General features: G+C 50.0%; 1 protein-coding gene across 1 annotated transcript in view; it reads left to right on the top strand.

Moving 5' to 3' along the window:
* CHMP4B (charged multivesicular body protein 4B) overlaps nt 4,313–23,230 on the top strand; it is a 20,628-nt gene continuing 1,710 nt past the window's right edge. Inside the window, exons 1-4 of the mRNA XM_021416647.1 lie at nt 4,313–4,714; nt 19,796–19,973; nt 20,752–20,866; nt 21,259–21,385. Coding sequence (XP_021272322.1) covers nt 4,519–4,714; nt 19,796–19,973; nt 20,752–20,866; nt 21,259–21,385 — 616 coding nt within the window. The 5' untranslated portion in view covers nt 4,313–4,518. The remainder of the gene's footprint in view (nt 4,715–19,795; nt 19,974–20,751; nt 20,867–21,258; nt 21,386–23,230) is intronic.

Genomic DNA, 23,230 nt, shown 5'->3' with positions numbered 1-23,230 from the left:
CTTTTACCAGTTAAATGTGACACCTCCTATGTACAGTGAGGGAAACTTAGGCCTTGGTCACCCAGGAAACCTGTGATGTGTCCATGGCCCCATTTTCTAGCATCTGCTCTGGACCAAGTGCGGCAGGTACCTACTTCTGCACACTTGTCTGTTAGCTGCTTCCCAGTCTGTATGTGCCCTTAGCTCAGTTTTATGGGCCAGTTAATAGTTTCAGTGGGTCACTGGCAGGTGGGAAGTCAGTGTGATCAGGGAGCATGGAAATCCTGCAACTATAGCATTTTCTGTTTCTTGGGTTCTCCCGTCTATTTCCCAAGTAGGAGTTTAAAGGTGATTTGGGAGCCCCAAACCAGGGCACCTAATGGGAGGGAATTGAAAATTACCATTGTTTAATGTTGGGAAGGGAGCTGTGTGGGTAGGTGTGGAGCCTGAAGTAGGTAGGAGAGAAGTCAAGTGTGTTGCTGCCTTCTGCTGTGGCCTGCTGGGCTCCCTCTTCCTTCCCAAACCACACACTCTCCAGTTTTGTGCTGCCATGCAATGGTTCCTGCTTGTTGGAGAAGGGAACTTGACCCTGGAGAACATCCCTGCTGCCTCCTGGTCCACCTGGGACACGCTGTCCCCATACTCTGCTCTTAGCTGTTTTTTGTTTGTTTGTTTTTGTTTTTCTTTCTCTTTGTATGGGTAAGCTGAGCTTCCCTTGGTAAATTTTCTGTGATGAGCTGCTACTTTGTGGGTGTGAAAATGCTGCATTTCTGGCCTGGACGTGATGTGGGGCAGCGCATGAATTCACTGGGAGCTGACAGCCTGGCTGTGAAGTCCCTGCTTCACCTCCTGCTGCCACGTGGGTTTCTGGCCACTGGAGCAGTCAACCCAGTGTCACTGGTCTGACTGGTCTCACCCTGGTGCCTGGCTGCTGCCTGCCTGATCTTCAAGTGCTCCTCCTGTCTCCTTGCAGAGACTCTAAAAGTAGGGGTTTGCAGGAGGGTTAGAGGAGATGGAGCTGCACTCTTCAGGGGTGCACAGCAGCAGGGCAGGAAGCAACAGAGATGTGCTGGAACGTGGCAAATTCTGACTCAGTGTAGAGAGATTTCATCCAAGAGGGTGGTCAGGCACGGGAACAGGGTTGCACAGAGGCAGTGAGGTGTCAGTACCTGGTCATACTCAAAGCTCAGCAAGGCCCTGAGCGTCCTGCTCTGAGTGGGCATGCTTGGGAGTTAGGGCAAGTGCTACTGGGACATCTCTCTTCTGCTACAAAGAGCGGAGGTTACTTGCCCACAATGTTTTAAGGACAGCTCTTGCAGGAGAGGAAACAGATTGTTAAATATACTGTTCCTGTTTTGCTGCCCTCTTTACCCACAGCATACGGTGTCATTATGTGGCTCCGGGTGCAGCACTGCACTCAGGTCTATTTTGAGACAACTTGTGGTGCAGCTCTCCTCCAGGCTTGGAGGACAGTCTGGAGGCATGGCCATTCCCTTCTGGGCGCTGCTTTCCTCCAGCTCTGCTCACAGGTCCGTCAGTGGAAATGAGGTGCTTTAGCTGGTTTCCACTGGCTACACTGAATGTAATTCAAAGGTTAGCAGCAGAACCGCAGTACAGCTCCACGTGTGACCAAGGGATACGAGGGCTGAAATATACTGTCCCATTTGCATGCGTGGTGGTGTTATGCAGAGTTAGTGTTTCACATCAGCACAAAGTTTTGTCTTTACCATAACAGTCATCCTATTAGAGTGAATCTCAGAGTGATTATGTGTAAGATAATGTATCAGAGGTCCCTGATCAGAAGAGAAGCTGGGCTGGGTGATTGATTGTGCAGCTCTTGCCTTACAAAGCTCCGTGGCTGCAAGCCTTGTACGTGCCTGGTGAATGCTCCAGCAGTGGGGGGTTTGCAGAGGGAAGGCTGCAGGTGTGGCACAGGGGCAATGGCAGCCCTGGCTGCTGGTTCTGCCCTTTGTTTGAAAAGGGGAAAAATAAAGACGCAATTATTTAAAAGAACATAAAGAAGAACAGAAGATTAAATTTTGACCTAGGAAAATCTTGTGGGAAAGAGAACTGAATCAGGAAAAAGTAGATGCTATCACTGAGACATGGTGAGTGATGTGCAGTGCTGTTCTGTGTGTGCAGAACAGCTGTGCAGGGAAGGTGGCTCCTCCCAGCAAGCCAGGAGCTCTGGAAACTCCATTTCTTGCTGTCCTGACAAGCTGCATGAGCTTCTCTGAAACCTAGGGTCAGTTAAGATATGCACAAGCTGTCCTATTTCCTGTGGGCCAAACTGGAAGAATTTTACCCAGGAACTGCACCTCTGCTTCAGGTTGTGCTTGTGCTGAGGAGGAGCAGAGCTGCTGGGCTGTAAGTCTGTGCGCTCTGAGCACCGATGGCCGGACACCTTTCCACAGGGCTGGCTCTATTGCAGACACAGATTTGCTGTCACAAGCCTCTTGGCATTTTCTGGAGGTTTCCTAGAGTACCCCCAGGCCGGATGCCTGCTCTGGAAGATCTGGAGCTGATGCTGGATCAGAACAAGTGGTACTTGGTGCTCAGCATCCACCTCTGGCAGCAGATCATAGAGTTATAAAGGCAGGTAGGACGCTGTGTCTGCACTCTGAGATTCTGAAATCTCCCTCTGAGGGCCTTCCTACCCTGGGAGTGGTTTCTGTAAACCTCACTGGATTTTTCTTTACATTTCTTTGTCTGTCTTCCGTGGCTGCCATGACAAAGCTAACAAGCTAGAGTGAGGCAGAGTCTGCCAAACAGCATTACTGGTGAACTTCTGCAGACAGATTTTTCTTTGCTTGTGCAGGGGGCAGTGCCATGCTCACTGAGTGGCAGTTAGCTGCGGCCATGCCTGGGGACAGCTGGGTGTGAGCCTGGTGTGGGGTCTGTGCTTTGAGCAAACCCTCTGCTGCCCTTCATCCAGACTCTAGGCCTGCTGGGGTGCAAACCAGGGGGGAGGGGTGGCTGATCTGAGGGATGGAACACCTCCCTACAAGGACAGGCTGAGAGAGCTGGGGCTGTGCAGCCCGGAGAAGAGAAGGTTCTCGGGAGACCTGAGAGTATCTAAAGGGGCTGCAGGAAAGGAGGAGACAGGCTCTTGAGCAGGGCCTGTTGTGACAGGACAAGGGGAAATTTCAAACTAAAAGAGGGGAGACTTAGACGGGATATAAGGAAGAAGATTTTCAGAATGGGTGCGGTGAGGCACTGGCACAGGCTGCCCAGAGACGTGGTGCGTGCCCTGTGCCTGGAGATGCTGGAGGTCAGGCTGGGGGGCTCTGAGCACTGACGGAGCTGTGGGTGTCCCTGTGCATTGCAGTGGGGTTGTGCCAGGTGGTCTTTCAGCGCCCAACTCAAACGATTCTATGGTTCTATTCTGTGATTCTACGCTATAGCACCATGTGTTTAGGGGGTTCCCTTTGCATTTTTCTGAAGTTATGCCACAAAATCAATATCAAGAGTATTGATTAGAAGAGGAAATTAAAAAAAGAACAGAGAGCCCTTATGGCTCTGACCACTCGCACATAACAATGCTCTCCATTAATTATTAACTGCTTTTCCTCATATGACTGGGACACGGGAGGGCTCTGCTGCCCACTCAGCTGCTGTTCACTATTTTTTCCTCCTTGCTGCTGCTATTCACAGGCCTTTAGTCCTAGCACAGCGCTAACCAGCTCTGTTCCAAGGACAGAATATTCATTTTCCCGGGGTGGTTTCCTGCAGCAAACACTGCCACGGTGCCAGGAAGCTGCCACACCACTGCGAGGGGCCAGGGCTGTGTTTATTACTTTGATGTATATGACAGAGACCAAACACAAAGCGACACATTTAGGAACACGCAGTAAAGGTCGGACCCAGAGTGAAGCGCTTCACACACGACTGTTTTCGTAGATTTCGGCGGTATTGGGGACTGCGATTACACTCCGCCGGTTCCCCCCGGGGCTCAAGGCCGCCGTCAGTCACCGCGAAGGGGAACTTCAAGGCTGCCCCGTCCCGCCTCTGCCCTCAGCCCCGGTTACGCCCGGCTCCATCTCTCCCAGGGCAGGGCGAGTGCCCGCGGCCTGCTCCAGCAGGAGCCCAGCCCCTCGCCGCCGCCATGGCGACGACTCCTCCACTGACGTCATCGCGCGCTGACGTCACTCGCCACCTGACGCCGCTTCCGGGTTCCGCCCGGCTGCCCCCCCGCTCCCCGCCCTTCCCGCCGTGCTCCGCGCCCCGCACTACATTTCCCAGCATGCCTCTCGCGCGGCCGCCGCTTGGCCGAGCGGCGTTGCGCCGCGGGGCGCGCCGGGAGCTGTATGCGGCACGGGGTTGGACGCGGCGGGGCGGCGAGCCGGGGCGGGGTCCGGGCCCGAGCGAGCGGCCGGTGGCGGCGCGGCGGTACGGGCGTTGCGGAGCTCTTCGAACAGGCGGGCGGACGGAGGGCCGGGCTGCGCGGCGGGCGCTCCTCGAGGGGCACGAAGCGAGGGGAGCGCCGCCCGCGCTCCGCAGCCGCCATCGCCTCCTAGCGCGGCCCGGCACAGCGCAGCCATGTCGGGGCTCCTGGGGAAGCTGTTCGGGGCCGGCGCCGGCGGGAAGGGCGCCGGGAAGGGCCCGTCCCCTCAGGAGGCCATCCAGCGGCTGCGGGACACGGAGGAGATGCTGAGCAAGAAGCAGGAGTTCCTGGAGAAGAAGATCGAGCAGGAGCTGGCGGCCGCCCGCAAACACGGCACCAAGAACAAGCGCGGTGAGGGCGGGGGCGGTGCGGGGCCGGGCCGGGCCTAGCGCTCCGTGCGGGGCTCCCGGTGAGCTGTGATCGGTGGCGAGGCCTCACCCCTCATCCTGCATTGCGCCCGGTTGGGTGTTAGGAAAAACTTATCCGGAGGAGCGGTGATGGACTGGCATGGGCTGCCCGGGGGGGTGGGGCGGTCACCGTCCCTGGAGGTGTTGGAGAACCGCGGGGATGTGGCACTGAGGGTCAGTGGGAACGGGTTGGGCTTGGTGATCTTAGAGGCCCTTTCCAGCGTTAATTGTTCTGTTCTGTGAGTCTGCGTGCCCACGGGCTCCTCGCCTGTTGCACGGCCGTGCTCAGCGTTCTGGGAAGCTGGCCGGGGTTTCGGTGTTGACGTTGCCCTTCTGGGCGGTGTCAGAGCGGAAGGACGGAAGGCAGCGGCGGTGTGATGCAGCAGGGCTTGCTCCGTGCAGGGGTTAACGTCCAGCACTGCCACCCAACAGGTTCTTCCTGGCTGCTCCTTCCTGTTGTTCACTCGGCAGCTGGGCCTCCCCTGGAGCTCCAGGGCTTCTCGGTGGTGGCACAGCCGGAGCGGGGCTGGCTTCGGCCCCGGGCGCTCTCAGCCCGGCCTGCTCACAGGGCTGTTCCTTCTGAGGAGTTCTGTGAACTTTATCTTCAGTTTCTCAATCCAATTGTAATTTATTGCAACAGATGTAATAAGACGGAGTTTCTTGTGCTGTTTTTTTGGCCTAGTTTGGTAGCGAGCTGGAAAGAAGAACTAAAGCGTGCATCCTTTGTAGTCACCCTGTTCTGCAGTTTCCGCGTCCGCTTTCAGTGATCCCGTGCACCTTGTGTTGTTCTCTTTCTCCTGCTGCTTGCTGAGGTCCTTACCCTGCTGCAGTGGAAGTCGCCTCTCCCCCCAGCTCTTGTCTGTGCCCCGTTCCATGCTGTGGGTGCAGGAGGCACAGGAAGGACAAGGTGCCCATTGACGGCAGGATTCTGGGTCAGGCGAATTGAGGTCTTGAGCAGAACAGGATCCCGATGAGTAATTAAGGAGCTGTGAATTGAGAAGGGCTGGGAGTGATGTTCTGGTGGAAAGCAAATTTTTTTTTTTTTTCCCCCCCCCCTCCTTTTTATTTTCTCAGAGGCTTTCTGAACTCAAGAGGGCAACTGTATGCTTGGGCTGCTGGGAGGGGCAGCTGGTATCTGCTGGGGCAGTGGGCAGTGTGTTCTGCTCACAGTGTCATTCATCAACGGAATGGCACAAGTTATGGTGGTGTTTGGTGTTTTATATAGTTGTGTGGATTTGTCCCTCTTGGACAGAAATTAGGTCATTTTATTGCAAAGCTAGTTATAGTTTAGGGGGAAGATAAAAAGACATTGTTTTTTTTGTGTGTGAAATCTGTCTTTTTAATGGAATTTTTTGATAGAAGTGAAATATACTAAGCAAAACCAATTGAAAGCTAACTTATTAATGAATTCATTGGTTCAGCTTTTAGAAAACGCAGCTCTGAAACTTCTTAAGTTCTCTTACTTGTGGTTCTTGGGCGTGCACCAAGCACAGGGTGGGTTTTAGCAACTTACGAACTTCTATGTCTGTTTTTTTTATCATCTGTCTTTAGGGTGTGTAGGTGGTGCAGCCAGACAGCTGCTTAGGAAATTCTGAAGTTAAAAAGAGTAACTAACTGGTGCAGGTGTCCTCAGTCTGCCCCGTCCCTTGGCACGGTGGGCTTTCACCTTGTATTGAAATGTTTTTGTCTGGCTGCACAGTCGTGGCAGTTCAGCGATCGCTGAGCAGTCCTTAAGGGCTCCAGTACCGGTGTTTTCAGCAGCAGTTTGTGCCTTCACTCTGCCAGCTGACGTTAGGCCTCAGTACCCAGCAGCTCCTGGGAGGAGGAGAAGGCAGCGATGGGCAGCTCAGCCCTTCTGCAGCCAGCTGGGGAGAGCAGTGCTCACAGCTCCGGTGTGCTCATCTCTGTGGGCTGAGGGGTTGGGATGAGTGAATGCTCTGCAGTCTGGGAGGAAGCTGTGCTGTGCTTTGTGTTATCTCCTGTAAACAGTCAGCCTGTTCTAACCTTAAAACCTTAATTTCTTGAGAGACTTTTCAGCACTTCTGCTCTTGCTTATGAGTGAGGGACCTAGTTCACTCGGTGAATAGAATTAGCAATAGTCCAATGTGGTTTGGGTATCTTACAAGTTGTAAATCTGTACCGAAAGTAAGTTCTGCATTAACACAAGAAGTGCAGCTGTGGGCACAGTGGTTGGGTCAGGCACCCCGGCTTCCTGAAACAAAGCAAACTGCTGATTCTCTCCAAGGGTTGTGCAGTTCTGGTGCTCGGTGTTTGGTTTCAGGATAGCTCAGGGTGATCTTAATCACTGCTTGTCCAGTTTTACTCCTTTCCTTGTGGTCAGACAGGGCTAGCTCATGAAGCCAGGCTGCCTGAGAAGCAGCGCCTATAAGTAAAAGCAATGGGTTAGTTCTGGATCTCCGATCTCTTTGGTGTAACACTTCAGAATCTGTTCGTTCTCTCTTCTAGTTACATCTCAGTGGGAAGATTCCAGCAGGAAGGGAAACTTGTGCTCTGCTTCAGTGCCACCCTGTAGTCAACCCACTCAGGTCCAGAGTAAACTCGGTGCCTTTACGTTCCTGCCTGCCACAAACAGTGGAATGAACAAAAAGCAAACACTGGGCTAAAGTGCAGGAGGTGGACGTTTTATGAATTTCCTATCCGCTCTGATTTCTGTTAGGTAGTGTTTTGTTTTTCTCTTAGGTGAAAGTTTTTCCATCACTGTAAATGAACGCATTGCTGTTTTTTTGGTTTTTTTTTCGTTTGGCACTGGTGACTGAGTGCAAAATGAATGCAAGAGCACAGCCAGATTCCTGCTGTGTAATTCAGGCTTTTCCTGGAAAGAGAACACTCCTATTTTCCGCCCCACACCAGAAATAGGAAAGCAAACACGCAAGCTGGGTGTAAGCTGAAGCCAGAAGTCCAGGTTTTCTGCCCACCTCTGTCTTTTGGCAGGTCTTGGCGCTGCCAGGTGGAGCAGCCCAGCTGCCTGATCAGCAGGAACATGAACTCTTTGCCACCCACCTCTGTGTGCTGTCCCCAAAGGCTGCCCCATGGGGCTGAGGCTTGCTCTTCCTGCTCCTCGGCGCTGACCTTGGTGTTAGTTGGGCACCGCATGGGTTGGGTTGGGTGCTGCTTCAGCCAAAAGCTAACCACAAATGAGAAATAAAAACAGTTTTCTGCTCTTGCCCACAGCAGTGCTGGAGCCGGGGCCGGCAGGAGGAGGGCAGTGCTGCAGTCTGTGCGTGACGTGGGGTCTCCCAGCAAGGGGCCAGCTGGTTGTGAATGAAAAAATGGAAGTGTGGCTGCATGATGGCGTGGACGCTTTTATGTAGAGGTTTAAATGGTTTGAAATATTGTGGTTGTCTGGAATTCAAGGAAAAGAGAGCTGCAGCCTCAGACCTGGGTGTGGACGGAGGCTGGAGAGCTCTGTGATCCTGTCTGTAAGATCCTGACTTAAACGTTGCTTGCAGATATATATTTTTTTTAAGGTTCTGCTTGATATTTGGCAAGAGAAGTGACATCTGCGTACAGAACCAGTTAACACAAACCTGGTTTTCTTTCCAGAAATCGTAAGATGCTGATGTAGAGGTAGCAGCAACCCTGTGGCAAACCCTATCCAGCCCTTCTTGTCACGCTGCAGCCTGCTGTGCCTTTCAGTCACAGGCTGAGTTGAAATGCATCCTCCCCTTCCAGGTGCTTACCTGCAGCCCCAGGAAGCCAAGTGCAGGCAGAGTCCTTTGTCTCGCCCTGAGATGAATGAGTTGAGTGCTAAAACACCTGACTCTGGAAAATGATGCTAATTTCTCTTTTTCAGTAGGTGTTGAGGAGCAAGAGGAAGCTTTTAGTTTGCAGTTGTACCTCCCCTCACTGAACAGAGGCTTTTTCAGCCAGGTTGCTGTAGTATAGAACAGCTGGGGAGTACTCACGAACAGGTTTTAAAAAACTTTAACAAGTCACACAAACGAAAGCAAAAAGCCTGTGGTTCTGCCAGGTGTGTTTTGGTGACTGTATTTGCTGCAGTACATCCTTCCTCTGTTCCTTTTCTGCTTCATGCTCTGTCAGAGAGAACACCTGGTATGTCTGCAGCCAGCCAGCTTGTTTTAATTACATTTTCTATCCCATTGCATTAGGTGTTGGACTCCAGTACCTGATGAAGCCTCAGCCCTAGTTGCTAAAGCCTGCTTAAGGGCTCCCAGTGCCAGTTCACAACTGCAACTTGCAGCTTGTGCAAAGTGCTCATTTGGCTTAAACCTCCTGTGGGTCCTCGGACTGTTCAGCAAACAGCCGGCTTGTTTCTGGCTGACAGAATGCATGCAGAGCTGTGTTCCTGGGCTTCATGCTTGTTTCCTTTGGGTCTCCTTGCCAAGCCCCCCCGGCCCTTTAGCTGCCTGATGCAGGGGAATCTCCCTGCTGCTGGAGTGCACACTGGGTTTTGCTTTGGATTGCGGGATGTGGAACTTGCTCTGACGTGACCCCAGCAGCCCTCTACAGGAAGACACGTGGTGTGTCTGTGATCCTGCCCAGTGTACAGGGCGCTGTGGTGTTCTGACTTAGCAGGATCTCGGAAGCAAAAGTGATGACTGCATTTTCTGGAGAAACTGCAGTGCTTTCAGGCACAAAGTAATAGGGGAGGACGTAGCTGCGCTTCATTGATGAGCAGGAGAATAACTTAAAATACAGAAGGGAGGGGTCTGCAGCCCCAGTGCTGTCTGGGACAGGAGTTTTTAATTGCCTGGGTTGTTCTGCAGTTTCTCTTTGCCATTCATGCCAGACCTGAATAAGAAGAGTACCAACCCCTCTGAGCTTTTATAGGGCTCATGTGCACTGTGCTGCCTGACCTGTAGAACTGAGCAGTGCCCCGTGCAGGAGGGCTGCCCGGCTGTGTGCCCGGGTGTCCCCATGTCCCCAGCCTGCCCCTGTGTTGCTGCGGGGCTTGCAGGAAGCAGCAGCAGGCTGGGGTGTGCGCTGCAAGCACCGAGTGTGCTGGACAAGGACACTGATGGTTTTGGCAGCTTTTTGCTCACACCAGTGGAATCCTCATCTTTTTGGGATCTGCGGGCAGTGAGGCTCTGAGATGGTGTGTGCGGGGTCAGTGGGGTGTAAAGTAAAGCCTCGCCTTCTACTCACGTCACCTAAAAATGGACAATTTTGTAAAACTAAACGCTGGAGTAGCTCAGGCTCTTGAACGTGCTCTCTGTGACATTTACAGCCAGGCACCCAGCAAAGCAGAACTGCTGTCGCAGAGTGCCTGTAACAAAAAGGAGGCACTTGGAGGCTGGTAGGAATCCATGCATCAGTGCTGATGTAGTTCAGACAGCCTGAGGGCGCAGCGCACGGCACTGGAGGAGGTAGAGCTGCTGGGGACCATCCTGGCAGAGTGTGGCTTTACAGATAGGTAAAGGCTTTGACTCAGGAGCGCTTCCACAGCTGCTGTGCTGCTCGCAGCGATGTGGCCGCGTCCCACATGAGGAACCTGGGGCACTGGGACCTTCCTGCTGGGAAGTGGAGCACCCACCTGGACCTCCCACTGGGAAATGCAGCAGGCAGGAGGTTCCCCTTGGTGAAGCTCTGTGCCTGCCTGGGACAGAGGCGATGACAGTTCTGCCCATAACACTCTTGTACTTGGAAATCCAGCTGGGAGGAGTCTGCTATGGCTTCCTGAAGGTTCATCATTTAAATGAAGCCTTTCCAGTACTCATTTTATAGGGGCTCGTATAACTATGGCCTAATTATACCGACAGTTGTTGCCTTTTAACTCTCAGCTGGTTGGCAGTCAGCTGTTGCATTTTGAACTGGTGTTGTCCAAATAAGAAGGGTAGCTCACGCTGGGACTTGTGTATTTATCCTTGTGTGCAGCAAACAAGGGCTGAACTCAGAACACAATTTCATGGCTGCTGCTGCTGCTTTCATGCTGAGTTTCTGCACCCGTCTGTGCTCCTGCAGCGACCCATTGCCACAGTTTGGAAGAGAAGCTCTGGGGAGACCTTGTAGTGGCCTTCCAGTACCTTAAGGGGCCCTATGGGAATGGTGCAGAGAACCCTTTATCAGGGCATGTCGGGATTGGACAAGGAGTAATGGTTTTGAACTAAGAGAGGAGAGATTTAGATTAGCTAAGGAGGAAATTCTTCATTATGCAAGTGGGAAAACTGCTGGCACATACTGCCCAGAGAAACTTTAGGAAAGCCAACTTCCAACTCGTCAGGGATTTAGTCATCAAATCTCCATGGGAATCTGTCCTCAAAGATGAGGGAGCAGAGCAGACAGATCTTGAGGGAAGCTTTCCTTAGGGCACAAGAGCTCTGCATTCCCAGGTGTAGGAAGTCAGGAAAGGAAGGCAAGGGACCGGCGTGGCTGAACTGGGACCTGCTGGTTGAACTGGAGAGCAAGAAGAAAATCTGGATCTGAAAATACGGATTTGATGGGTGCAGTGTTTGGTGGATAAGGAACTGGTTACGAGGCCGTATCCAGGGAGTAGTGGCTGATGGCTTAGTGTCCAGATGGAGGTCAGTGGTGAGTGGTGTCCTTCAGGGGTCAGCACTGGGACCAGTGACATCAGCAGTGGGATGGAGTGGGCCCTTCCAACTCAGGCTGATCTGTGACTCCGTGACTCGGGGGGGTTGCAGTGACAGTCCGTGTTGCTACCTCTGGCTTCTGGAGCTGATCACTGCCTAACTGCGTGGCTTTGTCTTTAGAAGTGTAACTAGGTTCTGGCCTCCAGAGGTGTACTGCAGCACTGCCATGTAAGCGTTTACAGGCTGTGAGTCAAAAAGTACGAGGCATTTTAGAAAATACGGTTCAGCGTATTTGCTTTATAGTTTTGGGGTTCCCAAAGGCTTGTCGTTTTAACTTTCTCCCCTTTCAGCCATTAGCGCTGGAATCAGAGTTCTCATGAAGAAAAAAAAAAAAGTTTTCACATTTCTGAACAGCATAACTTCACCAGATGAGATGCTAAAAGAAATGCCTGATATTATGACAGGCTCAGTAAAATCCCTTGTCTTGGCACCCTGTAATAATAAATGCACGAAGCTGGAAAATGAACGAGAGATCACCCAGCTGGTAACGTGCTTCATTCCCCAGGAAGAGCAGGTCTCAGAATGGGCCACTCAGAGGCAGGATCCTCCTGAGTTTTGTGTCTCATTTGCAGAAATATTGTTTAAACATAGAGATTATTTTTTTTCCTGTCAGGAAAAGATCATTCCTAGATGTTAAGAAGGTTCTGAGGTGCTTAAGAAGAGCTACGTCTGTTCACAGAAGCACGGGGGCTGGAAGGGACCTCAAGAGAGCATCGAGTCCAACCCCAGCTCATCAGTTCCCTACAGTAGGTCGCCCAGGTCAGTGACCAGACTGGTCTTGAATATCTCCACAGAAGGAGACTCCACAGCCTCTCTGGGCAGCCTGTTCCAGTGCTGTCACCCTGAAAAGCTGGAAGAGGTAAAGTTGGACCCCTCCCTGCTGCATTTTTTGGCAGAGGGATTCAGAGGAGAATAGGTTTCTCCCTGGAATTCCCTTTACTGAAGCATCCTCCAGCAGGCACAGAGTGAACAAGAAAAGCCATGAAGATGTTGGCAGGCTGTGGGAATCCCAAAGGGCCCTTAAGGAGCGTGCTTTATTTCATCCCCAAACCTTCAACATTTGCTGATCTCTGAATAATCTCTCCTTTGAATGTGTATAAATATCAAATTGGGATGTGAAAAATGAGCAGATTCTTAACAGCAGCGTTTTTGGGGCAGTTTGAAAGGGTGGGGGAGGATAACTTACCCCAGCAGCCTTAGGGGGAAAGAAGACAAAACTGTCCTAGAGCTTATCTTAGCGGGGATTGTTGGTCAGAGGAGTGCTGTCTTAGCGTTCAAGGGGCAAAGGGATCACATTCTGGTTGCTGCAGAGAGGAGCTGACTCACTGCCGGGTCTGGGCTCCTGAGTGTGGTGTGTTTTGGTCTGTAATGCCAAACCTGAGCGTGTCAGGCAGCGTTTCAGGAACATGCCACGCTGCAGTCATGGGCTCTGACCTTGGGAAACGCGCTTTCTGTGCTGGTGAATCACTGGCAATAAGGAAGCGTGGCGAGGAGGTGTGGGGCTGCGTGCTGCTGGGACACGGGGCAGCAGTGCTGTGCAGCTGGGTGCGTGCTGCTGGCAGAGGGCTGTGCGGGGTGAGGGGTGCTGATGGCACGGAGCAGTGCTGCTGGGTGAGCTGCTGCTGCCGGCCGCTTTGGGTGCGAGTCGCACGGCTCAGAGCATGCATTGCTGTCACACAGGGATGCTTTTTCCTTTATCTTTTTTTTTCCCCCCCCTTGCTTAGTTGTGGATTTGTAAACCAGGAGTCCTTATTGTGAGGTTTAATCTCTGGCAGAATGGACTAAATGTTCTTGCAGTACTTTCTGCAAAAGGAAGCAGTAATCTTGTTGTTTTAAGTACAGAGAGGACAGAAACCTTTTATTCTCCGCCTGGATTTACATACTTCATTCAAGCAGTTTTAAACAGGCACTTAATCTCTGAGCTGGAAACAGCTGAGAAAAGCTGCCTGCCTTTTGAGGGGAGGGTTGGGAGCTCTGTTAATGCTTAGCAGACAGACACAGGATGAGTGGGGAGAAAAGCCTGAGCTCCAGGCGCTTCTCAGGTAAAATGCTCCTGCAAAGAGAGGGACAGAGGCTGCTGGCAGCTCTGTGAGCTCTGTGGGAGATGTTGGTCTCTGGTAATGGGGTAAACGTGTGATAATGGCTGCAGACTTTCAGCATAAAGTGACTTTTAGGACTGGGTATCTCTGCCAGACATCACAGGTCTCAGGGGGTGGCCTTCAAAGGAAGAGCAATCGTGCTGCTTTGCCCTGTTAGCCATGGAGGTGGTGTGAATTTATTTTTATCCATGCTTCACTGCTTCCTTCTCCCAGCCACCGTCACACCACAGTGCTTAATATCCAGACTGTCTTCTTGGACCTCTGACACTTGGTGCTGTGCAGTCACCTCGGCTAAAGGCAGCTCGGAAACGAATGGCAGCCAGTTAGCAATAGGTTTGTGTACCGGCTCACCCGGCGTGCTTGTTTCTTCCTCTGCAATCCCTTGTGCAAGGTCTGCTTGGCAGCATTGCCCAAAGCCTTCATGTTCTTCCTCTTGTAGAGGAATCTTGCTGCGCAAGCACAGTGAAGGGCAGGAAGCACCAAGACAAAATCCCCAGGCAGAAGTGCGCAAGGTGAGGGTGCGCTCCAGCTGTTACAACTAGAGCAGTGGTTCTGGAAGCTCACAGAAAGGTTTTGGAGATGTCCTGGAGAGATCTGAACTCTGGGTCCCTGCACAGAGAACTCTGAGCTGGTGGCTCCTGCCTCTGTCAGCCCAGGCTGGTCTGAGCCCTCCCTGGCTATGTGTGGCAGAGGCAAGGTGCGCCTGGTGCCTTGCTGCTGGGTTAGGTTTGAGCCAGCAGGAGCATTCAGCTAGGGAGTAGCTTTCTGGGCTAGCAAACTTCAGCACAAGTGTATTTATTCAAGGTTAAACTCAGAGGTAGGGAAGAACTTTGTAAGATGGTGGCAGGATCTGTCTCTATTGGGTTGACATCTGCCTTTCTGTCTGCAGCACCTGGTGAATTGCTTTTCGTTGGCTTCTCAGAGTTTTCTGGGGATATTGCAAGCAGTTTGCTCACTCTCAACAGCTGCAAAGCTATGGCAAGCAAGGAGCAGATTGCTTCTTATGCTTAGTGGTGCCTCTGGTTTATCCCATTTCAAGGACAGCAAGGGTGTTGGCGGTGATTACGTTTCCAGGAAGAGGGAATCACATTTTCAGAAGCAGCGAAAATAACGATGCATCTCCCGTTCCTGGCCAGGTGCGTGGTGCAACACGTAGGATGCTGACCCAGTGCTGGGTGGTGGTCTGTGTTTCTTCCAGTGGCAGTGAGCAGGCGCTTGGTGTGCACTTGTGAGAGGAGCTCCCGGGCTCACAGCTGCCTCTGTGAAAGCATGGTTTAATTTCAGCACAGCTCCCGAGTGCTTTCCCTTTGCTGAAGGAACCAGTCTGCCTGCCTTCCCCGTGCCCAGACATGTTTTTGCTAGCAGAGCCTGTGGTTGCACGTAGGTGGAAAAGTGTCTCGAGTTCTTTGTTTTTTTTCTATATCTCAATCTATACTTTTCGACTCTTGCTGTTTAAAAGTATTAGTTCAGTAGGATTGCTGAGGGCATAAATACCCCTTTAACTGCTTGTCTGACGTGTGCCAGCAGCACTAATTTGCAGCAGGGCTGTGTTTAATGAAATCATTGATACGTTCAGCCAGCTGTTTCCCTCTGAATGCAGTGCCGTGTGGCAAGCACTGTATCTTTATTATCCTGCTGCCTTCTGATCACCGTGAGCATTTTCTTATACCTAAGTGCTGTATATATATATATTTTGGGGCAGATTTTAGACATATGCCAGCTCTGTTAACAGTTGTTTATGTCCAGGTTGGTATATCTTAAAAATTGCATAAAAATTCTTCCGGACTGACTGCATTTTTCGAGAAGAAAGTGAAATTATATGGTGAACTGCGGTGTTTTGTCAGGCTGTAAGTCTGGGTGAGGCAGCTGGAACGTGGGCATTTCCCCTTCTCACTTGGGAGCATTTATTTCTCAGGGGGAGAAGTGGCTGAACACCCTAACACCGGTTCCTGCTCATCAGCTGTACGCAAACTAATATTTTAGGGCTGTAAAAACGAAGGGAGGAATGTCTTTTTGTATACCAAGAAGCCTGAGTTTCTAAGAAGGCTGTAACACTTTCTTTAAATTTACTTTGGGGCATGTTTCTGGATTCAAGTAACTGAAGCAGCCTGTGCAGCTTGATCACAGTTGTTACCCTTCAGATCCTTATCGGTGCAGGTTGGGTCCCATGTCCCAGCTGTAGCTAACTTTCATGTAATGATCGAATGTTTTTGCTGTGGTGGGGTTTGCTTTGATTCATTAAGTGAAGATTATCTGAAGCACTGATCTTTTTAATAGTGAATTCAAGGTCTACTAATGGGTTTTGCTTCTCCCATCAGCTCAGCTCATCTATGTAGCAGGCGGAGAGGGCGATCTGTCGGTCGTGGGTCAGCAGTCGCTGTCTCTTCCTCGTGTACAACCTGCAAGAGGTTTGAGCTAAAAAGGAGGAAAAAAAAGGCAAGCAAAACCCCTCCCCTTCTAGAACAGCCAGTGATTTGAAGAGGTACTGCTGTTTTTCAATAGAAATAGGAATAATTCAAGAACAAGTTAACCCACCCAAAACCTTCCTGCTTTTAGGCGAAGAAATATCCAGTGCTAACCCTTACCCAGCACAAAGGCACGTATTCTCCTAAGAAATACACAGCACACAACGTGAGGGGGACAACTCTCAGTCCTTATTTCTTTCTGAATATATTGGGCATTTCACAGAAGCTGGAGCCTCCCTGGGGGCAGTGCTCTGAGCAGGACAAATGGTGGTGGGTCCTGCAGGAGCAGTTCCATGGCCATTAGGGCTGGGTGTGAAATTACAGCGCCTGCTGATGTCACTGCTATCTTGGAAGTAGTAAAGGTGTAATTAGAGGTGGCAGCCCAGGGCCCTCCTGTTCCGTGGCTGCTAAATGCAATAGCTGCCCTCAGAAAGAGCAGAGATGGGCTGTGTTACGCTTGGACTTCAGAGGCACACCCATTCCTTGCACGTGTGTGAAATACCACGATGCGGGAGGATGCATCAGTGGCCAGCTGCCTCTCCTTCATATCCATTTCAAGTTCTGGAAATGGATTTTGTGGAGAGAAAAGTTTTAATGCGGTTCCTTTCAGAATAAACTTTCGTTGCTCTGGCTTCATTGAAAATGTATTAAAAATGTGTAACTCTGGGCGTATGGAGGATTTCAGCAGGTATTTATACACATGGTAAAGACTGCTGTGCAAGGTAAAAGCAGCAGTGCTGCTTCATCAGAAATCAAAGCTTAGGTAGGAGAGCGGAGGGGAAGCAGTGGTAGCTCTGAGCAGAGCCGTGCCCTGGGATCTGTGCTCCCATCAGGTACCACTGCCCTGGCAAGTGTGACAGCAACGTGTGGAACGTTTGCAGCCCACTTTTTTGTGCTGGCGAAGGCTGTTACTGGTGCGTTTCCAGCAGGGTTTGGAGGCTCTCCCTGTGCGTGGGCCGTTCTGTAAGGCTGTGCAGCTCTCCTGCCTGCCCCAGGGCTGCTCTTACGCTGGGATTTCCTTCAGAACTCTGTGCTGGGGGTGCTGGGAGCAGTGTGTTCTTCCTGAAACCTGAGAATGAAGAAATCAGCCCTAGGAGGGAGATGGAAACCAACTGAACTGTGACAAGCTTGAAAACAAACCTGACCTAAGTTAACTTTAAAGAAGAAAAAGATCAGCTTAAAATCTTCTTGTTATAGGTACAAACTTTACATTGAGATGATTAAGCAAGGGAACACAGATGAGAATAAAGTGCAGGAAGTTGTGATCGTCCCAGCTGAGGCACTAAATACTTTGTTGTCCATTCCTTAGTGCCTTTTAATTGCAGGAAACATCAGTCTGTTCTGAAAGTTTCCTTCATTGCAGAAGCCCATGTATTACTTTGATGCTTATCGCCGTGCACTAATATCCATCTCAACATGCTCAGGCACAGAAGCATTCTGCGTGCCCTGCCTCTCTTGCTGGTCTGTGCTTCCTTTATGCAGCTGAAACATGGGCATTTCCACCCCTGGTCGCCAGCTGGGGGCAGGCGGGCACTCAGGACGTGGGAAGCTTTGTCCTTGCATTGCCCTGACTGCAGGGAGGGGAAGCAGAGCTGTTTGCTGACACTGCTCGGCTGCTCCTGATCATGTGCCCTTACACAGTGATGCTTGCAGTGTGGCCTGAGCAGCTTGCTCTGAAAGTACTCAAGCAGGAAATGTGGGTATTTCCCTGTTCTTAGGGAAAGTTGTAGTGGGGAACTCTACATAAATAGTTGTACTTGGGTTTGTGTAATGGTTATAAGGTCTCTGATTTTGCCTGTAATCCTCCACGGGGCACAAAATGCTCAATAAAGGATGTTTTGTCACTATTTGACTCTTCCCAGCGTCTGCCGGTATATAAACGGTGCTGACAGCTTTTTCTTTGTAAGATAACTTTATCTATCCTTAATTAAACAATGAGTGCAAGTTAACCAGGTGGAATGTACCAGGAATGCATTGCTCTTCACAACGTGCCTGGCATCGAGCTGGAATGTTCCACGTGAAACCTGTATTGTGTCCCATTCTGGAGAGCAAATGCTGGCCTTTGTGTGACATGAAAATCCAGTCCTGTTCCTTCTTGTGGGATCAGTTTTCATTCCCAAATGAAAGCTGCTGGGGCCGTGAGGTTGGCCCCAAAATAGTGGGGGATTTACCCATCGTTGGGGTGGGGGGCTCTGAAGTGCCTTGGCTTGGGCCTTGGCCTTGTGTTGGGGCAGTTGGGGTGACCTTTGTCCTCCTGGTCACATCTGCTAAATCAGCCCGTGGTCCACGTGGGGTGCTTGGCAACCTGCGCTGTAGCCGCACAAAGCAGTTCTCTGTTCAGTAATGCTCTTCCAGTACATTGGAGGAATTATAAATTAATCACATGGAGCATATTCATGGCCAGTTAGAGAACCGAGGGGACGTGTTCTGCTTTAGGACGCCAGGGTGTTATCTTGAAGGCTTCTCAAGATGGCATCTGACAATACTCGAGCTGTCTGCCAGCTTTGTCTGCGGACTTAATCCTCTTTCAGGAGCTGAGATGTTTTGCATCTGTTGCAGGGATACGCTCACCGTGTCACCACTGTCGTTGCTCCAGAAGAGGATGCAGGGGGAGCTGTCTGCTGGCAGGATTTCCTTCTCCTTGCTGCCCCAGCCCTCCAAAAATCTGCTAGGGAATCACAACAGGGACAGGAAGAGATTTGGGAAGGGCCCTGTGAAGATATGAAGCCTGCGTTGCCACTGCACCTTGTGCATGGTGCTGGTCTGCATGGAGACCCAGGGAGCTGGTGGTCAGCAGCATGCGGGGAGTGGAGGGCAGCGCTGAGCTCTGCTCTCTGTGTCAGCAACAGGGCCCGAGGGAACAGTGCGGGGCTGTGCCAGAGCAGGGTCAGCTGGGGGTCAGGAAAAGGCTCTGCCCCAGAGGGTGGTGGGCACGGCCCCAGTGCTGGAGCTCAGGGAGCGCTGGGACACCGCTCTCAGCCATAGGGTTTGGGTTTGGGAGGTGCTGTATGGAGCTGGGAATTGGACTCAGTGATCCTTGTGGGTCCTTTCCAACTTGAGATACTCTGTGATTCCATGACTGTAAGGTGAGCGTTTAAACAAGGTGGGCATTTTACACAGCCAAGTCCGTCACACGGTGGGCAAGAAGTCTGTGTCAGAAGTGGAAGTGCCGTGGAGGAAGTTGTAGTTGTATGCTTCGCTTGATGTTACGCTTGGTTGTTGCTCATCAGACAGTGGTGCTCCGTGCTTGGTAACACCTGGCCCACGGTGCTGCTCCTACTGAACCTTTACCCACTGGCAGGCAGGATTACTGGTAAATCCAGCTTGTGTGCACTGTGAGCGTTTCAGAAGGGAGCGTGCACCGCGCTGCTCCGTGGGCAGTACCTTGTAGCTGGAGTAACGTGAAGCGCACACAAAGTTTGTTTATATTTGTATCCATCACAGCTTTCAGCAGCAAAGCAAAGAGAGCTTTGTTTCTCTTCCTATTGGGCCGAGTTTCTACTGCCAGCAGCTGCACAGCAGCACCATAACCTCAACTGACAGTCACTGCACCAGCAGCCATGCTGGGATGTACTGGGGGGAACAAAGATGTTTCTGAGTGCATCAGCTTGTGTATTGAAGCCTGCTGTTTGCTGCAGCCAGGCCTCTGTGCTGTGGCTTGTTACAGCTGGCTGAGCTGCCAGTCCTTCAGTCGCTTCTTGACGTGCATCCTTCTGGCAGCTGCAGGTGGACAGTGCTTGCTTGGCCACCTTTAAGCAAGCAGGGAAACGTAAGACAAACAGTACAGCGTGTGGAATGTTGCTGTGTGCTGAGTGGCATTTGGTACAAAACTGGAGTGGCTGGCTGCAGCACAAATCTCACAGATCCTACTCTTCTTTCCTTTGCACAGCTGCTCTTCAGGCCCTAAAGCGTAAGAAGAGGTACGAGAAGCAGCTTGCACAGATAGATGGCACGCTGTCCACAATCGAATTTCAGAGGGAAGCCCTGGAGAATGCCAACACCAACACTGAAGTGCTTAAGAATATGGGTTTTGCTGCTAAAGCTATGAAAGCTGCCCATGACAACATGTAAGTTATTCCCCTCTGTCTCCTTCTGTAGGACTCTTGGTTGGGCATTTGTTTGATCTGCTAAATACCACGTATTTCATACCAAATAATAGAGCCAGTGTAGTAAAATCTTCTTTTTAAAACTCAAATACAACTAAAACATTAGGTTTATGTGGGTATTGACCAAGATATGAAGGATTGACACTTCCTCAGTTCGGCATTGTTTCTCATGACATGAAGCCACTCGAGGCTGGTGCAGTGTTTGCCCAGCAGAAGGCTAGCACCAGTGGGGTCTGAAGCAAATAGGAGAGCATGCAACTTACGGATCTGCCTGCAAACAGCAAGAATTTCCAGCCTCAAGGGGAGAGTTAAACTTCTTTCTTTGCTGTGGAGTTTGTATACCTAGCAATAATTAAAGCGTTATGGGAATGTTGTACTTCTTCCAGAAGCAAATGTTGTAGATGTAATGTAATAATGCTGGAACAGGGAACAGAGCAAATTGTTATTAATATCAAAAAATACGAAACAGAACCTTTCCAGATGAGGTCTCTGTATGTAACTGCTGTGAACTAAGCTTTTGGGAAGTGAAACAAAAACTGATGCAGAATGTTACTGAGACCAGGGGATGAGGTGTAGGGGGATAGAACTTAGATGTGAGTACAAGGTATTTTTTTTAGGAATAACCTTGTAAAATGTCACCAAGGTGTGGCATTATTACAAAAAAAAAACAAAAAAAAAACAGTCTTAAGCTCTGCTTGGGAAAGTGCCTGATTGACCTGCTCTTTCCTTTGTTTTATAGGGATATTGATAAAGTAGATGAATTAATGCAGGACATCGCGGAACAGCAAGAGCTGGCAGATGAGATTTCAACAGCCATCTCAAAGCCAGTAGGATTTGGGGAAGAATTTGATGAGGTATGATTTGAATTTTCCTCTGTTTAAATGAGATCTTTCTTTTGAGATCTGCATGTCACGTGTTTCTAGGTATAGCAGTAGGATAGAAAATCTCTCCTGGAATTTGTTACTTGCTATTTCTGCCAGTGCATACAGCAGCTATGAACCTGGCTTTATGCTGAGGATGGTCTGGATGACCTGATCTGATAATATTTGGACTTACATATCTTTGCTGCTCCTCCAAGAGAGGAATATGGGAATTTACATGAAGATTCAGGCTCTTTATCTCATCAGTCTGTGCTGATCCTGTGCATTTAAGCTATTCTGCAATAACATGGCTGGCTAAATGTGCGTGATAGTGAGTATGGTCTGAACGTTCATTCTTATTTTTTCTTCTTCCTTTATAAAACTAGGATGAACTCATGGCAGAACTAGAGGAACTAGAACAAGAAGAATTAGACAAAAACTTGCTGGAAATAAGTGGTCCCGAACCAGTACCACTACCAAATGTGCCCTCGATATCAATACCATCGAAGCCAGGTATGTATGGATCAGAAACATCTTGGGTCGTTATAGTGCATGCTCATTTAGCTTCCAGTTCCCCTGATTTGAGAATCCTGGCTGTGGGCAGCACAGGTGTGTCACATGAAACAGCTTCATGAATTCCAAGTTACACCTAGTGCCATTTGTCCAAGGAGCTAACCTGCCTTTCTTAAGAACTGTGAGAGCTAATAACTGTCTCAGGAACAATTATTGTCTGTTGTAGCACTTCCAGTTTAGCTTTGGTGGGGATGATTCTCGGGGTACAGTGGAGGTATGGAAAAAGGAAGCCAGTGGCAGCCTTCTGCTGTTTGCTGCTGATCTAGCAAGGAAGTCATCCTGCCCAACAGCCCATGAGTATAAAAGAAAGGGAGTTGAGCTGAGAGCTCATTAGCTCTTAGAATTAGTTGCAGGCTGGTTTAGATACCCCACACTGAACCATACTTCCTTGCTACTGCTTTATTTAAATTTGATTCCTGTTCTGGCTTTTGAAAGGACCTAACCTGTTTATCCTCAGTCCCCTATTTGGGTCCACTGTTGCCTCCTTGGTCTGTTTGCACATACTCAAGCCAGGCAGCAGCAGATTTGTGGTCAGTTTTACAGCACATGTATCTACCAAAAACTAGTATGATGATGTGACATGAAGAGTGGTCAAGAAGTGTTAGTATTTGCACAGTCAGGTCAAAGCTGCTTTTCACACTGCCCTAATCGCTTCTGTGAGCTGGGAGTGATACCTCATGAAATGCAGTTGATTTGGAATACCTTCAACATGCACTGACAGGGTGTGAAGTCTTGCTGTGAGTTTTGCTAAATTTGCCATAAGGAATTCCAAGGAAGTTGTAGACTTTGCAGTTCTCTTTGTGTGCTTTCCTAGAGGGAAGAGAGGTCCAAAAAGCTGGAGGATGGGAATATTCCCTGCTGCTTGTCAGCATATCTGTAATTATCTTGCTGCTTCTGGGTTAATCAAAGACCTGGGAAGCAGCATACGGTGCCAAACAACAAAGTTCTGCTTCAAGTGGCTTGCTGTGAAGTTTTCTTGTGTGCTTCTTGCTTCTTTGGGATGTAATTGATTTTACATTTGTTCTGTTTTGCGAGGCAGAATGGCTGACAAGTGTTGATGAGCGAGCAGCAAGCTGCATTAAAGTATCTTGAGTTGGTGCCTTAATCCAAGTTCAGATTCAACAGCAGGAAAAATAGTTTTTAAATAAATGTGGGCATTGTTTTTTTTACTGCATAGCTGTTTTCATGAAGTTTGTTGTCATTGAAACATACCAACCTGAAACTAATTATACCTTTTGCATTGCATTAGGGTTAAAAGTACTTTGGGTCATTACTGACCAGGCTTTTAGTGGGACTGCTTTACCTGACAGCTCAGGTGCATGCTTCTTGTGTCAGCTGCAGTAGAGCTGACTCTGTTACCTCCTTTTTATTAATTGAATAGAAAGTGATCATGAGCTTTCCTGCTTTTCCAGTTCTCAGGAGCTGCCTGGATTTTGATGTAATCAGTCTAAATGAGAAGGGTTTTTGTTGCCTGCCAGCTGTACTGATGTCTGGGGGAATTCAGGCAAAAGCTGTTTCTGTTTAGCTGAGGCTGGATGAGCATAATGTAGAAAAAAGAATTCCAAACTTGTATAAGCACTAGGTTTTGAGCTTGACTTAAAGCTAACTCCATTCCCTTGTACTTAAATGTATCATTAAAATGACACAAGCCATTCTGAGCATGAATTACTTGACCCTTTTTTCCCCTTTTAGAAACAGGACAATTTTGAAGCTAGAACACTGTCTGAGGAAGAACTTTTCCCTTCCCTTCCCTTCCCTTCCCTTCCCTTCCCTTCCCTTCCCTTC

The sequence above is a fragment of the Numida meleagris genome, chromosome 19 (genome assembly GCF_002078875.1).
Source record: "Numida meleagris isolate 19003 breed g44 Domestic line chromosome 19, NumMel1.0, whole genome shotgun sequence".
Taxonomy (NCBI): domain Eukaryota; kingdom Metazoa; phylum Chordata; class Aves; order Galliformes; family Numididae; genus Numida; species Numida meleagris.
Note: the sequence above shows the minus strand (reverse complement) of the source record. Positions and strands in the feature narration are given on the sequence as shown.